Source organism: Panulirus ornatus, chromosome 69 (genome assembly GCF_036320965.1).
Source record: "Panulirus ornatus isolate Po-2019 chromosome 69, ASM3632096v1, whole genome shotgun sequence".
Taxonomy (NCBI): Eukaryota; Metazoa; Arthropoda; class Malacostraca; order Decapoda; family Palinuridae; genus Panulirus; species Panulirus ornatus.
Window position 1 is genome coordinate 821,128 of NC_092292.1, and position 18,126 is coordinate 839,253.

Sequence of the window (18,126 nt, forward strand, 5' to 3'; positions counted from 1 at the left end):
AGATTTGTAGAGGTTTTGAGAAAAGAGAGAATGTTGGAGTGAAGAGAATGGTGCGTAAGTAAGCTTAGGAAGGAGACTTGTGTGGGGAAGTACCAGGAGAGACTGAGTACAGAATGGAAAAAGGTGAGAGTAAAGGACGCTAGGAGATTAAGGGAGGAATGGGATGTATTTAGGGAATCAGTGATGGATTGCGCAAAAGATGCTTGTGGCATGAGAAGCGTGGGAGGTGGGCAGATTAGAAAGGGTATTGAGTGGTGGGATGAAGAAGTAAGATTATTAGTGAAAGAGAAGAAAGAGGCATTTGTACGAGTTTTGCAGGGAAATAGTACAAATGAGTGGGAGATGTGTAAAAGAAAGAGGCAGGAGTTCAAGAGAAAAGTGTAAGAAGTGAAAAAGAGAGAAAATGAGAGTTGGGGTGAAAGAGTATCATTAAATTTTAGGGAGAATAAAAGATGTTTTGGAATGAGGTAAATAGAGTGCATGAGACAAGAGAACAAATGGGAACATCGGTGAAGGGGGCTAATAACAAGTGATAACAAGTAGTAGTGATGTGAGAAGGAGATGGAGTGAGTATTTTGAAGGTTTGTTGAATGTGTAAGATGATAGAGTGGCAGATATAGGGTGTTTTGGTCCAGGTGGCGTGCGAAGTGAGAGGGTTAGAGAGAATGATTAGGTAAACAGAGAAGAGATAGTAAAAGCTTTGCGGAAGATGAAAGCCAGCAAGGCAGCGTGTTTGGATGGTATTGCAGTGGTATTTGTGTTGTTCACTGGGTAGTAAGGATATTAATGTATGTATAACTCATTATGAGGTGCCTGAGGATTGGCGGAATGCTTGCATAGTGCCATTGTACAAAGGCAAATCGGATAAAAGTGAGTGCTCAAATTACAGAGGTATAAGTTTGTTGAGTATTCCTGGGAAATTATACGGGAGGGTATTGATTGAGAGGGTGAAGGCATGTACAGAGCATCAGATTGGGGAAGAGCAGTGTGGTTTCAGAAGTGGTAGAGGATGTGTGGATCAGGTGTTTGCTTTGAAGAATGTATGTGAGAAATAATTAGAAAAGCAAATGGATTTGTATGTAGCATTTATGGACCTGGAGAAGGCATATGATAGAGTTGATAGAGATGCTCTGTGGAAGGTACTAAGAATATATGGTGTGGGAGGCAAGTTGTTAGAAGCAGTGAAAGGTTTTTATCGAGGATGTAAGGCATTTATACGTGTAGGAAGAGAGGAAAGTGTGTGATGTCTCCATGGTTGTTTGATTTGTTTATGGATGGGGTTGTTAGGGAGGTGAATGCAAGAGTTTTGGAAAGAGGGGCAAGTATGCAGTCTGTTGGGGATGAGAGGGCTTGGGAAGTCAGTCAGTTGTTCGTTGATGATACAACGTTGGTGGCTGATTCGGGTGAGAAACTGCGGAAGCTGGTGACTAAGTTTGGTTAAGTGTGTGAAAGAAGAAAACTGAGAGTAAATGTGAGTAAGAGCAAGGATATTAGGTACAGTAGGGGTTGAGGACAAGGTCAATTGGGGAGGTAGTTTGAATGGAGAAAAAACTGGAGGTAAGTGAAGTGTTTTAGATGTCTGGAGGGGATTTAGGCAGCGGAGGGATACCATGATAGTGGAAGTGAGTACACAGGGTGGGAGGGGTGAAAATTCTTGGGAGCGTTGAGAATTGTGTGGAAATGCGAGGAATATTATCTCGGGAGCAAAATTGGGTTTGTTTGATGGAATAGCGGTTCAACAGTGATATGTTGGTGCGAGCGATGGGCGATAGTTAGAGTGGGGCACCAAAATCACAGATCCATTGCCTCATTCCTGGCCCAACTATGCGTTCCTGGTTTAACACACCAGACGCTGCTCTTGCCGGGTGTTTAATCCTTTGTCTGCGAGGCGACCAAGTAGTACCTCATCGTTCCTATTTTCACTCTCTGACAATGGGCTCATACGGGACATCCACAGCCGGCGGGGGATGGAAAAGTGATCGACTTTTGAGGGGGCTTAGAATGAACAATACGACAATTGGGGAGAGCACTCGGAGAGGGAAAGACCATAGGTGGGTATAAGTGTGAAGAAAGGGGATTGAGAGAAGATAGATGGTAGGGAATGGTGGTAATTAAATTTGGGAATTTTATAAAGAGGAGGAGAGAGATAAATATAGGGGGGGGTGGTAATATATGAGAAGAGATAAAGGGATGGGTAGGGTAGAGTGATTAACATAAGTATACTCTGTGGAGCAAGCATTTTTGAGCGGGAATTATATGAATAACTCCAACCGTCACCTCTATTCTATTGCCCATCGCCTCGCTTCCATTAGTTCTTGGGGGGTTCCTCTAGTCCTTATTACATATCCCATTTTTGCGTTCCAAGGTATTCGTTCTCGAGCTTTCCATCCACTTTTTTCATTACGCTCCATGTACTTTAGCCACAAGACAAATAAGTTGTATTCACGGAAGAGGACATGGGGGGATGAAGCGGCACAATTGGCCATCGCCCCTAGTTTGAGTAAAACACTTCACTTCCTCCAGTTTTCCTCCATTCAAACTTACCTCCCAATTGACTTGTCCCTCAACCCTACTGTACCTAACAATCTTGCTCCTATTCAAATTTACTCTCAGCTCTCTTTTTTCACACACTTTACCAGACTCAGTCACCAGCTTCTGTAGTGTCTCACCCAAATCAGCCATCAGCGGTGTATCATCAGCGAACAACAACTGACTCACTTCCCAAGCTCTCTCATCCGTAACAGACTGCATACTTGCCCCTCTTTCCAGGACTCTTGCATTCACCTCCCTAACAACCCCATCCATAAGCAAATTAAACAACCATGGAGACATCACACACCCCTGCCGCAAACCAACATTCACCGAGAACCAACCACTTTCCTCTCCTCCTACACGTACACATGCCTTACATCCTCGATAAAAACTTTTCACTGCTTCTAACAACTTACCTCCCACACCATTTGTTCTTAATACCTTCCACAGAGCATCTCTATCAACTCTGTCATATGCCTTCTCCAGATCCATAAATGCTACATACAAATCCATTTGCTTTTCTAAGTATTTCTCTCATACATTCTTCAAAGCAAACACCTGATCCACACATCCTCTACCACTTCTGAAACCACAATGCTCTTCCCCAATCTGATTCTCTGCACATGCCTTCACCCTCTCAATCAATATCCTCCCATATAATTTCCCGGGAATACTCAACAAACTTATACCTCTGTAATTTGAGCACTCACTCTTATCCCCTTTGCTTTTGAACAGTGGCACTATGTAAGCATTCCTCCAGTCTTCAGGCACCTCACCATGAGTCATACATACTTTGAATAACCTTACCAACCAGTCAACAATGCAATCATCCCTTTTTTAATAGATTCCACTGCATTACCATCCAATCCCGCTGCCTTGCCAGTTTTCATCTTTGGCAAAGCTTTTACTACCTCTTCTCTGTTTACCAAATCATTCTCCCTAACCCTCTCTCTTTGCACACCACCTCGACCAAAACACCCTATATCTGCCACTCTATCATCAAACACATTCAACAAACCTTCAAAATACTCATTCAATCTCCTTCTCACATCATCACTACTCGTTATCAACTCCCCATTAGCCCCCTTCACTGATGTTCCCATTTGTTCCCTTGTCTTACGCACTTTATTTACCTCCTTCCAAAACATCTTTTTATTCTTCCTAAAATTTAATGATACTCTCTCACCGCAACTCTCATTTTTCACCTCTTGCACCTTTCTCTTGATCTCCTGCCTCTTTCTTTTATACATCTCCCAATTATTTGCATTATTTCCCTTCAAAAATCGTCCAAATGCCTCTCTCTTCTCTATCACTAATATCTTACTTCTTCATCCCACCACTCACTACCCTTTCTAATCTGCCCACCTCCTACGCTTCTCATGCCACAAGCATCTTTTGTACAAGCCATCACTACTTCCCTAAATACATCCCATTCCTCCCCCCACTCCCCTTACATCCTTTGTTCTCACCTTTTTCCATTCTATACTCAGTCTCTCCTGGTACTTCCTCACACAAGTCTCCTTCCCAAGCTCACTTACTCTCACCATTCTCTTCACCACAACATTCTCTCTTCTTTTCTGAAAACCCATACAAATCTTCACCTTCGCCTCCACAAGATAATGATCAGACATCCCTCCAGTTGCACCATCCAAAAGTCTCTCTTTCGCACGCCTGTCAATTAACACGTAATCCAATAACGCTCTCTGGCCATCTCTCCTACTTACATACGTATACTTATGTATATCTCGCTTTTTAAACCAGGTATTCCCAATCACCAGTCCTTTTTCAGCACATAAATCTACAATCTATATATATACATATATTTATCTTTTTCTTTTCTTTCAAACTATTCACCATTTCCCGCATTAGCGAGGTAGCGTTAAGAACAGAGGACTGGGCCTTTGAGGGAATACCCTCACCTGGCCCAATTTCTCTGTTTCTTCTTTTGGAAAATTAAAAAAAAACGAGAGGGGAGGATTTCCAGCCCCCACTCCCTCCCCTTTTAGTCGCCTTCTACGACACGCAGGGAATACGTGGGAAGTATTCTTTCTCCCCTATCCCCTATCCCCAGGGAATATATATATACATATATTCATTATTCATTTATTTGGCTTTGTCGCTTGTCGCTGTCTCCCACGTTTGTGAGGTAGCGCAAGGAAACATACGAAAGAAATGGCCCAACCCACCCCCATACACATGTATATCCATACACGTCCCCACACGCAAATATACATACCCATACATCTCAATGTACACATATAAATACACACACAGACATATACATATATACACATGCACACAATTCACACTGTCTGCCTTTATTCAATCCCATCGCCACCTCGCCACACATGGAATAACATCCCCCTCCTCCCTCATGTGTGCGAGGTAGCGCTAGGAAAAGGCAACAAAGGCCCCATTCGTTCACACCCAGTCTCTAGCTGTCATGCAATAATGCCCTAAACCACAGCTCCCTTTCCACATCCAGGCCCCACAGAGCTTTCCATGGTTTACCCCAGACGCTTCACATGCCCTGATTCAATCCATTGACAGCACGTCGCCCCCGTATACCACATCGATCAAATTCTCTCTATTCCTTGCCCACCTTTCACCCTCCTGCATGTTCAGGCCCCGATCACTCAAAATCTTTTTCACTCCATCTTTCCACCTCCAATTTGGTCTCCCACTTCTCCTCGTTCCCTCCACCTCCGACACATATATCCTCTTGGTCAATCTTTCCTCACTTATTCTCTCCATGTGCCCACACCATTTCAAAACACCCTCTTCTGCTCTCTCAACCACGCCCTCCTTATTTCCACACATCTCTCTTCGCCTTACATTACTTACTGGATCAAACCACCTCACACCACATATTGTCCTCAAACATCTCATTTCCAGCACATCCACCCTCCTGCGCACAAATCTATCCATAGCCCACGCCTCGCAACCATACAACATTGTTGGAACCACTATTCCTTCAAGCATAGCCATTTTTGCTTTCCGAGATAATGTTCTCGACTTCCACACATTCTTCAAGGCTCCCAGGATTTTCGCCCCCTTCCCCACCCTATGATTCACTTCCGCTTCCATGGTTCCATCCGCTGCCAGATCCACTCCCAGATATCTAAAACACTTTACTTCCTCCAGTTTTTCTCCATTCAAACTTACCTCCCAATTGACTTGACCCTCAACCCTACTGTACCTAATAACCTTGCTCTTACTCACATTTACTCTTAACTTTCTTCTTTCACATACTTTACCAAACTCAGTCACCAGCTTCTGCAGTTTCTCACATGAATCAGCCACCACGCTGTATCATCAGCGAACAACAACTGACTCACTTCCCAAGCTCTCTCATCCCCAACAGACTTCATACTTGCCCCTCTTTTCAAAACTCTTGCATTCACCTCCCTAACAACCCCATCCATAAACAAATCAAACAACCATGGAGACATCACACACTTTCCTCTCTTCCTACACGTACACATGCCTTACATCCTCGATAAAAACCTTTCACTGCTTCTAACAACTTGCCTCCCACACCATATATTCTTAGTACCTTCCACAGAGCATCTCTATCAACTCTATCATATGCCTTCTCCAGATTCATAAATGCTACATACAAATCCATTTCCTTTTTTGAGTATTTCTCACATACATTCTTCAAAGCAAACACCTGATCCACACATCCTCTACCACTTCTGAAACCACACTGCTCTTCCCCAATCTGATGCTCTGTACATACCTTCACCCTCTCAATCAATACCCTCCCATATAATTTCCCGGGAATACTCAACAAACTTATACCTCTGTAATTTGAGCACTCACTCTTATCCCCTTTGCCTTTGTACAATGGCACTATGCACGCATTCCGCCAATCCTCAGGCACCTCACCATGAATCATACACACATTGAATAACTTTACCAACCAGTCAACAATACAGTCACCCCCTTTTATAATAGATTCCACTGCAATACCATCCAAACCAGCTGCCTTGCCGGCTTTCATCTTCCGCAAAGCTTTTTGTACCTCTTCTCTGTTTACCAAATCATTTTCCCTAACTCTCTCACTTTGCACACCACCTCGACCAAAACACCCTATATCTGCCACTCTATCATCAAACACATTCAACAAACCTTCAAAATGCTCACTCCACCTGATTCTCACATCACCACTACTTGTTATCACCTCCCCATTAGCCCCCTTCACTGAAGTTCCCATTTGCTCCCTTGTCTTACGCACTTTATTTACCTCCTTCCAGAACATCTTTTCATTCTTCCTAAAATTTAATGATACTCTCTCACCCCAACTCTCATTTGCCCTCTTTTTCACCTCTTGCACCTTTCTCTTGACCTCCTGTCTCTTTCTTTTATACATCTCCCACTCATTTGCATTTTTTCCCTGCAAAAATCGTCCAAATGCCTCTCTCTTCTCTTTCACTAATAATCTTACTTCTTCATCCCACCACTCACTACCCTTTCTAATCAACCCACCTCCCATGCTTCTCATTCCACAAGCACCTTTTGCGGAAGCCATCATTGCTTCCCTAAATACATCCCATTCCTCCCCCACTCCCTTTACCTCCTTTGTTCTCACCTTTTTCCATTCTGTACTCAGTCTCTCCTGGTACTTCCTCATACAAGTCTCCTTCCCAAGCTCACTTACTCTCACCACCCTCTTCCCCGAAACTTTCTCTCTTCTTTTCTGAAAACCCATACAAATCTTCACCTTCGCCTCCACAAGATAATGATCAGACATCTCTCCAGTTTCACCTCTCAGCACATTAACATCCAAAAGTCTCTCTTTCGCGCGCCTGTCAATTAACACGTAATCCAATAACGCTCTCTGGCCATCTCTCCTACTTACATACGTATACTTATGTATATCTCGCTTTTTAAACCAGGTATTCCCAATCACCAGTCCTTTTTCAGCACATAAATATACAAGCTCTTCAGCATTTCCATTTACAACACTGAACACCCCATGTATACCAATTATTCCCTCAACTGCCACATTACTCACCTTTGCATTTAAATCACCCATCTCTATAACCCGGTCTTGTGCATCAAAACCACTAACACACTCATTCAGCTGCTCCCTAAATCACGTGCATAGGAGGGTGGATGTGCTGGAAATGAGATGTTTGAGGACAATATGTGGTGTGAGGTTGTTTGATCGAGTAAGTAATGTAAGGGTAAGAGAGATGTGTGGAAATAAAAAGAGTGTGGTTGAGAGAGCAGAAGAGGGTGTTTTGAAATGGTTTGGTCACATGGAGAGAATGAGTGAGGAAAGATTGACCGAGAGGATATATGTGTCAGAGGTGGAGGGAACGAGGAGAAGTGGGAGACCAAATTGGAGGTGGAAAGATGGAGTGAAAAATATTTTGAGTGATCGGGGCCCGAACATGCAGGAGGGTGAAAGGCGTGCAAGGAATAGAGTGAATTGGAACGATGTGGTATACCGAGGTCGACGTGCTGTCACTGGATTGAACCAGGGCATGTGAAGCGTCTGGGGTAAACCATGGAAAGTTGTGTGGGGCCTGGATGTGGAAAGGGAGCTGTGGTTTCGATGCATTATTACATGACAGCTAGAAACTGAGTGTGAACGAATGGGGCCTTTGTTGTCTTTTCCTAGCGCTACCTCGCACACATGAAGGGAGAGCGGAATGTTATTCCATGTGTGGCGAGGTGGCGATGGGAATAAATAAAGGCAGACAGTATGAATTGTGTACATTGTATATATGTATATGTCTGTGTGTGTGTGTATATATATATATATATATATATATATATATATATATATATATATATATATATATATATATATATATATATATATATATATGGCTGGTGACTGGCTCTATGGTTTGTTTCTCACATGTGTCTTGGCTCCACCTGTTCTGATCTAGTTCACTTCATGTAGTTATTGCCTTTGTATAAAATCGTGATATTATTGCAAATATTGTTAATAAACCTTTGATGTTTGATGACCTATTAAGAGGAAACCTTTTTACATATAATGGCCTTTGTTCCATGGATTGTTCATGTGTCCAAATTCGTATTTCTGATCGGGTTTGGGTTGGCTTTCTAAGTCCGGTCTGGAGGTTAACACTTGTAAATATCCTGCCATATATATGTTTCTTCCTTATGTGTTCAACTTTATGAAAGCTCAGTGTTGTATTTGCTGGATTATTGGTAATAATGACTTGATGGGATGTAAGCTATAAATTATAGTAGTGTAAATGATTGATTCATTGGTAGGAAATGTCTTTCGTTTTGTTAATGGGAAAAAAATAATTTTTGAATCGGTAAAGTCATGTCATCAGCATCTGTGTGGAAGTTGTGATAATGCAGAGCGAGTGTAATGAAGAATGAAGAGCAAGTAGCAAGTAAGACGAGCTTGTGATCCCCAAGCGAGGCCGACCAACATGTTGGGTGTGGCCGCCCTGCTCACTGAAGCGGTCGTTGGTATAAACAGTGACTCACACATGTCTTATGTGCAATGGTTACATATCTTACCTCATCCATTATGTAAATATTGATTTTCAGGATATATATCACTAAGTTTTGTCGATAATAACTCATTTCAATTAATACAAAGATATTCCAAATATGAATATATAGGTGGAATTAAAACTTGAAGAAATATTATATATTACACTTGCATTAAGACATAAGTTATGTCCGTTGTTGGTCAGTATTATGTCCGTTGTTGGTCAGTATTATGAAATATATTGTTTTTTCACTGCAATGTTATGACTCATGGCTTTTTCCTCGGGTTGATATAGTGTTAGTTTACACCAGACTTGTGTATACCTTTAAATAAATTACATCATAAGTATATATATGCCAATGCATATATTCATATATGTCTCTATAATTTTATTTAGTTTTAAAATATATTTTATACGCAGGTTCATGACGTAGGCTCACCTGTTTCTTAACATAAGCATTCGAGACGCATATCGTCTTATGTCTGTAGTAAGAGATGCACATGGTTGCTAGAATCTCGGATGATTTGTGTAAACAATCATTGACAAATCGTCAAACCGGCGTGAATATCGCTCTTATGGCTTGTTGCATTCATTAATGGCCGTAGTTTTTGTTGTGACCTTTGGTGGACAATTATATATAAGATAGTTGTAGGAGTGGCCTATGGTGCGGGTGAACGTCGTTGTGTGAGGAAGGTGTCAGAGCGGTAGAGGCGTGTCCCCACCACCGGGAGAGCCAGACCAGCAGAGCCATTACCAACAAAGAAATCCACCGGATAATTGGTGTTTGATGGTGATTGACAGCGATCGTTGAGGCCGGGAACGAGAAGAATATATAAGTGGGGATCGTGGAGGTTATTGGTCGTAGTGATCCTGTAGTGTGCCAAGCCAGGGAAGACTACCCCAGCATCATGGGTAGGTCCACTCCTGTATTATCGACTTGCTTTACCATCTGACGCATTGATCAACTGTTATCACTATTACACAAACATTTATCTATGACATGTGCCACATTAATGTGTGGCTGGCGACCCATGAATTTAGCAATATACCTTCATGAGAATTAACTTTGTGTAATGAGGATAACATCATTGGTCATATATTGTGTAATGAGGATAACATCATTGGTCATATATTGTGTAATGAGGATAACATCATTGGTCATATATTGTGTAATGAGGATAACATCATTGGTCATATATTGTGTAATGAGGATAACATCATTGGTCGTATAATGTGTAATGAGGATAACGTCATTGGTCATATATTGTGTAATGAGAATAACATCATTGGTCATATATTGTGTAATGAGGATAACATCATTGGTCATATATTGTGTAATGAGGATAACATCATTGGTCATATATTGTGTAATGAGGATAACATCATTGATCATATATTGTGTAATGAGGATAACTTCATTGGTCATATATTGTGTAATGAGGATAACATCATTGGTCATATATTGTGTAATGGGGATAACATCATTGGTCATATATTGTGTAATGAGGATAACATCATTGGTCATATATTGTGTCATGAGGATAACATCATTGGTCATATATTGTATAATGAGGATAACATCATTGGTCATATATTAATGTGTAATGAGGATAACATCATTGATCATATATTGTGTGATGAGGATAACATCACTGGTCATATATTGTGTAATGAGGATAACTTCATTGGTCATATAATGTGTAATGAGGATAACATCATTTGTCATATATTGTGTAATGAGGATAACATCATTGGTCATATATTAATGTGTAATGAGGATAACATCATTGGTCATATATTGTGTAATGAGGATAACATCATTGGTCATGTATTGTGTAATGAGGATAACATCATTGGTCATATATTATGTAATGAGGATATCTTCATTGGTTGTATATTGTGTAATGAGGATAACATCATTGGTCATATATTGTGTAATGAGGATAACATCATTGGTCATATATTAATGTGTAATGAGGATAACATCATTGGTCATATATTGTGTAATGAGGATATCTTCATTGGTCATATATTGTGTAATGAGGATAACATCATTGGTCATATATTGTGTACTGAGGATAACATCATTGGTCATGTATTGTGTAATGAGGATAACATCATTGGTCATATATTGTGTAATGAAGATATCTTCATTGGTCGTATATTGTGTAATGAGGATAACATCATTGGTCATATATTGTGTAATGAGGATAACATCATTGGTCATATATTAATGTGTAATGAGGATAACATCATTGGTCATATATTGTGTAATGAGGATAACATCATTGGTCATATATTGTGTACTGAGGATAACATCATTGGTCATGTATTGTGTAATGAGGATAACATCATTGGTCATATATTGTGTAATGAGGATATCTTCATTGGTCGTATATTGTGTAATGAGGATAACATCATTGGTCATATATTGTGTAATGAGGATAACATCATTGGTCGTATATTGTGTAATGAGGATAACATCATTGGTTATATATTGTGTAATGAGGATAACATCATTGGTCATATATTGTGTAATGAGGATAACTTCATTGGTCGTATATTGTGTAATGAGGATAACATCATTGGTCATATATTGTGTAATGGGGATAACATCATTGGTTGTATATTGTGTAATGAGGATAACATCATTGGTCATATATTGTGTAATGAGGATAACATCATTGGTCATATAATGTGTAATGAGGATAACTTCATTGGTCGTATATTGTGTAATGAGGATAACATCATTGGTTGTATATTGTGTAATGAGGATAACATCATTGGTCATATATTGTGTAATGAGGATAACATCATTGGTCATATATTGTGTAATGAGGATAACATCATTGGTTGTATATTGTTTTATGAGGATAACATCATTGGTCATATATTGTGTAATGAGGATAACATCATTGGTCATATATTGTGTAATGAGGATAACTTCATTGGTCATATATTGTGTAATGAGGATAACATCATTGGTCATATAATGTGTAACGAGGATAACATCATTGGTCGTATAATGTGTAATGAGGATAACATCATTGGTCATATATTGAGTAATGAGGATAAAGTTGAGGTGAGTAATTTGCTACTTACATTAGCCAAGGCAACATTAGTGAGATGATTGAATAATGTGTTGTTATTGTGTATGAAATACTTGTGAATGATTATAAGAGATTACCATAGTCTCATCCTCTTGCTTATATTTATTGTAATATTTATTGTAATATCCCTGGGGATAGGGGAGAAAGAATACTTCCCACGTATTCCCTGCGTGTCGTAGAAGGCGACTAAAAGGGGAGGGAGCGGGGGGCTGGAAATCTTCCCCCCTCGTTTTTTTTTTAATTTTCCAAAACAAGGAACAGAGAAGGGGGCCAGGTGAGGATATTCCCTCCAAGGCCCAGTCCTCTGTTCTTAATGCTACCTCGCTAATGCGGGAAATGGCGAATAGTTTGAAAGAAAAAAGAAGATTTAATGTTTGAGTCAAAATCTATGACTCACACATGGCTTGGCACAGATGATGCACCAGTTCTTCTCATCGTTATGTTTAGCTTTCAATAGTGAGCAAGTTTACTCCTGTAAAATGTTTAAAGAATGATATAAGGAAGGCTAGACATTAAGTTGTACTGTAGATATATATTTAGGTAGTTTGTTTTATATTAAAGACAACTGAAGAAACTTTTGTTTCTGATGATTTACAAATTCCACAGAGTATTGTGAATAGTGATTTAGAATATTGTATTATGATATAAAGTGATATGGATTTTGTATGTCAGGGAAGATTTGGGATTAATTGATGTAACTACCATAGGTAATATACTTGCAAGATAACAGCAGAATCCCACATACAAATATCCATCTGTTTCTCAAAGTATTGTTCACTGTAGACTGACCGTCTTGACAGCAAATACTTGATCCCACAACTCCATTATAGATCTACGCTTATCACTTTTGATAGAGTATCATCATTCACCAAATTTGTTGATTATTAGTTGTAGTTTGTGTTAGAAGAGTTAGAGAAACATACTTTAACTGTTACCTACAATTATAAAGTAAATTACAGTATTTGTTAAAGATTGTAAGTTTCAGTTCAGTGATGGCTTCTTCATACAGCAGTTTGGTAAGAGGATGGGGAATCTTCTCTCAGACTTCTTAAATCATTCATATATTAAATTCTTTGAAAGCCAGATACTTTATAACATCTTAACTGGCAGTATCAAATGGTACTGGTAAGTTCATGATATTCTTTATTTGTGGTCGATTGATAAAGATGAAGATTTATTTCTCAACAATATGGATTTTTTGGTAGACTCAATAAAGTTCTCTGTTGAAACTGAGGCACACATTACATCGGCATTCTTAGACTGTAATATTCATAGGGATGGAAATAAGTTATAATTTTGCTCATATAAACCCTTAAGTGCTCATTCCCATATTAAGTACTACTCTGCTCATCACGGTAAAGTGAAGTGGTCTGTGTTTCATCTATGTTTCGTAGAGAATTTTACATTTGTAGTCTGGAATTCATTGATGATGAATTTTGTAATATCTGTGACTTTGGTTATGAATACAGTATCTGGAACATTTTCTTGATTCAGCATGTAATTTTGCTCGTCTTTTTACAATATTCATCCTGAAGAATCATTTGTGAAGAAAAAGTGACTGTTATTACCCTATTGTAAGAACATGTTTAATGCTCCTGTTTTGTTATAAACTTTTGATGTTCATGTAGTCTTCAGCAATAAATGATACTCTCAAGGAAATTCTCATCAGAAATTCTGTAAGTTCTCAGAAGGGTTGTGTGTACGGTATCCCCTGTAAAGAGTGTGATCAGTTTTACATTGGTTAAACTTGAAAAGGTTCCTAGTGTTACGGTCAGATAGCATAAAGACAGTGTTAGGCATGATCAGGAATGTAATGCAATATTTGTCCACCTTAGAAATGTTGGTCATCAAATTTACTGGAGTAGTGTGAAGGTTATCACATACATTAACTCAGTAATGGATAGAAGCATCTTCCATAAAACAGTAGAGTTATTTAGATTAGTCAAAATGTTGGTCTATATAAATTATTCAAGTTTATAAGTTGAAAAATTGTATGTTTCCCGGAAAATAGGTTATCCTGAGTTTGTAACATGAGAGAGGTGAGGTCATTGAGGATGACCCTAATCCCTTCTCCTGTCTCATAATTCATTTGCCTGTCCTTCCCAGTGGCTGCTAGTTCATGATATTCTAGTTCTCTCCATCTGTGCTCAGTCTTGTCTGTCTTTCCCAGTGGCAGCTAGTTCATTATATTCTAGTTCTCTCCATCTGTACTCAGTCTTGCCTGTTCTTCCCAGTGGCAGCTAGTTTATTATATTCTGGTTCTCTCTGTCTGTACTCAGTCATGAAGTGTATATATGAAAGCACTTGACAAGTCTTGAAGTGTATATGTGAAAGCACTTGTCACCATATTTTCCTTTTCCTGGTGGTTTTACCTGCATCTTATGTAGTCTTGCCGCTTGTGTACTTTTGGCATATTTTTTCTATACAGAGAGACTTTTGGATGTTAATGTGCTGAGAGGTGCAACTGGAGGGATGTCTGATCATTATCTTGTGGAGGCTAAGGTGAAGATTAGTATGGGTTTTCAGAAAAGAGGAGTGAATGTTGGGGTGAAGAGGGTGGTGAGAGTAAGTGAGCTTGGGAAGGAGACCTGTGTGGGGAAGTACCAGGAGAGACTGTGTACAGAATGGAAAAAGGTGAGAACAATGGAAGTAAGGGGAGTGGGGGAGGAATGGGATGTATTTAGGGAATCAGTGATGGATTGCGCAAAAGATGCTTGTGGCATGAGAAGAGTGGGAGGTGGGCTGTTTAGAAAGGGTAGTGAGTGGTGGGATGAAGAAGTAAGAGTATTAGTGAAAGAGAAGAGAGAGGCATTTGGACGATTTTTGCAGGGAAAAAATGCAATTGAGTGGGAGAAGTATAAAAGAAAGAGACAGGAGGTCAAGAGAAAGGTGCAAGAGGTGAAAAAAAGGGCAAATGAGAGTTGGGGTGAGAGACTATCAGTAAATTTTAGGGAGAATAAAAAGATGTTCTGGAAGGAGGTAAATAGGGTGCGTAAGACAAGGGAGCAAATGGGAACTTCAGTGAAGGGCGTAAATGGGGAGGTGATAACAAGTAGCGGTGATGTGAGAAGGAGATGGAATGAGTATTTTGAAGGTTTGTTGAATGTGTCTGATGACAGAGTGGCAGATATAGGGTGTTTTGGTCGAGGTGGTGTGCAAAGTGAGAGGGTTAGGGAAAATGATTTGGTAAACAGAGAAGAGGTTGTAAAAGCTTTGCGGAAGATGAAAGCCGGCAAGGCAGCAGGTTTGGATGGTATTGCAGTGGAATTTATTAAGAAAGGGGGTGACTGTATTGTTGACTGGTTGGTAAGGTTATTTAATGTATGTATGACTCATGGTGAGGTGCCTGAGGATTGGCGGAATGCGTGCATAGTGCCATTGTACAAAGGCAAAGGGGATAAGAGTGAGTGCTCAAATTACAGAGGTATAAGTTTGTTGAGTATTCCTGGTAAATTATATGGGAGGGTATTGATTGAGAGGGTGAAGGCATGTACAGAGCATCAGATTGGGGAAGAGCAGTGCGGTTTCAGAAGTGGTAGAGGATGTGTGGATCAGGTGTTTGCTTTGAAGAATGTATGTGAGAAATACTTAGAAAAGCAAATGGATTTGTATGTAGCATTTATGGATCTGGAGAAGGCATATGATAGAGTTGATAGAGATGCTCTGTGGAAGGTATTAAGAATATATGGTGTGGGAGGCAAGTTGTTAGAAGCAGTGAAAAGTTTTTATCGAGGATGTAAGGCATGTGTACGTGTAGGAAGAGAGGAAAGTGATTGGTTCTCAGTGAATGTAGGTTTGCGGCAGGGGTGTGTGATGTCTCCATGGTTGTTTAATTTGTTTATGGATGGGGTTGTAAGGGAGGTTAATGCAAGAGTCCTGGAAAGAGGGGCAAGTATGAAGTCTGTTGGGGATGAGAGAGCTTGGGAAGTGAGTCAGTTGTTGTTCGCTGATGATACAGCGCTGGTGGCTGATTCATGTGAGAAACTGCAGAAGCTGGTGACTGAGTTTGGTAAAGTGTGTGGAAGAAGAAAGTTGAGAGTAAATGTGAATAAGAGCAAGGTTATTAGGTACAGTAGGGGTGAGGGTCAAGTCAATTGGGAGGTGAGTTTGAATGGAGAAAAACTGGAGGAAGTGAAGTGTTTTAGATATCTGGGAGTGGATCTGTCAGCGGATGGAACCATGGAAGCGGAAGTGGATCATAGGGTGGGGGAGGGGGCGAAAATTTTGGGAGCCTTGAAAAATGTGTGGAAGTCGAGAACATTATCTCGGAAAGCAAAAATGGGTATGTTTGAGGGAATAGTGGTTCCAACAATGTTGTATGGTTGCGAGGCGTGGGCTATGGATAGAGATGTGCGCAGGAGGATGGATGTGCTGGAAATGAGATGTTTGAGGACAATGTGTGGTGTGAGGTGGTTTGATCGAGTAAGTAACGTAAGGGTAAGAGAGATGTGTGGAAATAAAAAGAGCGTGGTTGAGAGAGCAGAAGAGGGTGTTTTGAAATGGTTTGGGCACATGGAGAGAATGAGTGAGGAGAGATTGACCAAGAGGATATATGTGTCGGAGGTGGAGGGAACGAGGAGAAGAGGGAGACCAAATTGGAGGTGGAAAGATGGAGTGAAAAAGATTTTGTGTGATCGGGGCCTGAACATGCAGGAGGGTGAAAGGAGGGCAAGAAATAGAGTGAATTGGAGTCATGTGGTATACAGGGGTTGACGTGCTGTCAGTGGATTGAAGCAAGGCATGTGAAGCGTCTGGGGTAAACCATGGAAAGCTGTGTAGGTATGTATATTTGCGTGTGTGGACGTGTGTATGTACATGTGTATGGGGGGGGGGGGGGGTTGGGCCATTTCTTTCGTCTGTTTCCTTGCGCTACCTCGCAGATGCGGGAGACAGCGACAAAGTATAAAAAAAAAAAAAAAAAAAAAAAAAGATGTGCTGAGAAGGGCAGTTGGTGGGATATAGAGGTTTTCAGAAAAGAGGAAACAATGTTGGGAGGAAGAAAGTGGTGAGAGTAAGTGAGCTTGGAAAGGAGACTTGTATGAAGATAACAGACAGATCAAATGTAGAATGGCAAAAGGTGTAAATGGAGTGAGGAGAGTGGTTCAAGAATGGGAGGTATTTAGGGAAGCATTAATGGCATTAATGGTATGTACAAGACTTACAAGTGGCATGTGAAAGGTAGGAGGTTGGGATGAAGAAATTAAGTTGCTAGTAAAAGAGAAAAGAGAGGCATTTGAGCAGAACATACAGGGAAGATTGCAAACGATTGGGAGATGTATAAGAGTGTCAGGAGGTCAAGAGGAAGGTGCATGGGTTGAAAAAGAGGGCAAATAAGATTGGGATGAGAGAGTATCATTAAACTTTAGGGTGAATAATAAGATATGTTAGAAGGGTGTAAGTGATATGAGAAAGACTAGAGAACAAATGGGAACATTGGCGATCAGGGCAAAAGGGTGAGTGTTAACCGGTGGTGATGAAGTTTGGAGGAGATGGAGTAAGAATTTTGAAGGATTGTTAAATGTGATTGATGATAGAGTGGTCAAGGTGGTGTGTGAAGTGAGAAGAGTCAGGGAGAATGGTTTGGTGAAGAGAGAATAGGTGACAAAAGCCTTGCATAAGATCAAATGGGGAGAGACTGGTTGTTGCTGGTGAACTTGATGAGAAAGGGGGTGACTGTTTTGTTGATTGGTTGGTAAGGATATTCAGGTATTTATGAATCATGGTGAGGTCCCTGAGGATTGGCAGATACATGCATAGTGCCACTTTATAAAGGCAAGAGGGATAAAGGCGAGTGTTCAAATCACAGGGATATAAATTCTTTTAGTATACTAGGTAAGTTGCATGGGAGGATATTGATTGAGAGGGTAAAGGCATGTACAGAGCATTAGATTCAAGGAGAGCAGTGTGGTTTCAAAAGTGGTACAGGATGTGTGGATCAGATGTTTGCTCTAAAGAATGTGTGAGAAATACTTAGAGGAAAAACAAATGGATTT

At 40.3% G+C, this 18,126-nt stretch overlaps 1 protein-coding gene across 2 annotated transcripts in view; it reads left to right on the forward strand.

The window, feature by feature from the left end:
- The first annotated feature begins 9,533 nt into the window (after positions 1-9,533).
- Positions 9,534-18,126, forward strand: part of vimar (visceral mesodermal armadillo-repeats) — a 320,050-nt gene continuing 311,457 nt past the window's right edge. The window contains exon 1 of one of the 2 annotated variants that reach the window (XM_071660119.1): positions 9,534-9,935. In XM_071660119.1, the coding sequence (XP_071516220.1) occupies positions 9,932-9,935 (4 nt within the window). In that variant the 5' untranslated portion in view covers positions 9,534-9,931. The remainder of the gene's footprint in view (positions 9,936-18,126) is intronic. The other variant, XM_071660118.1, reaches the window with a different exon arrangement.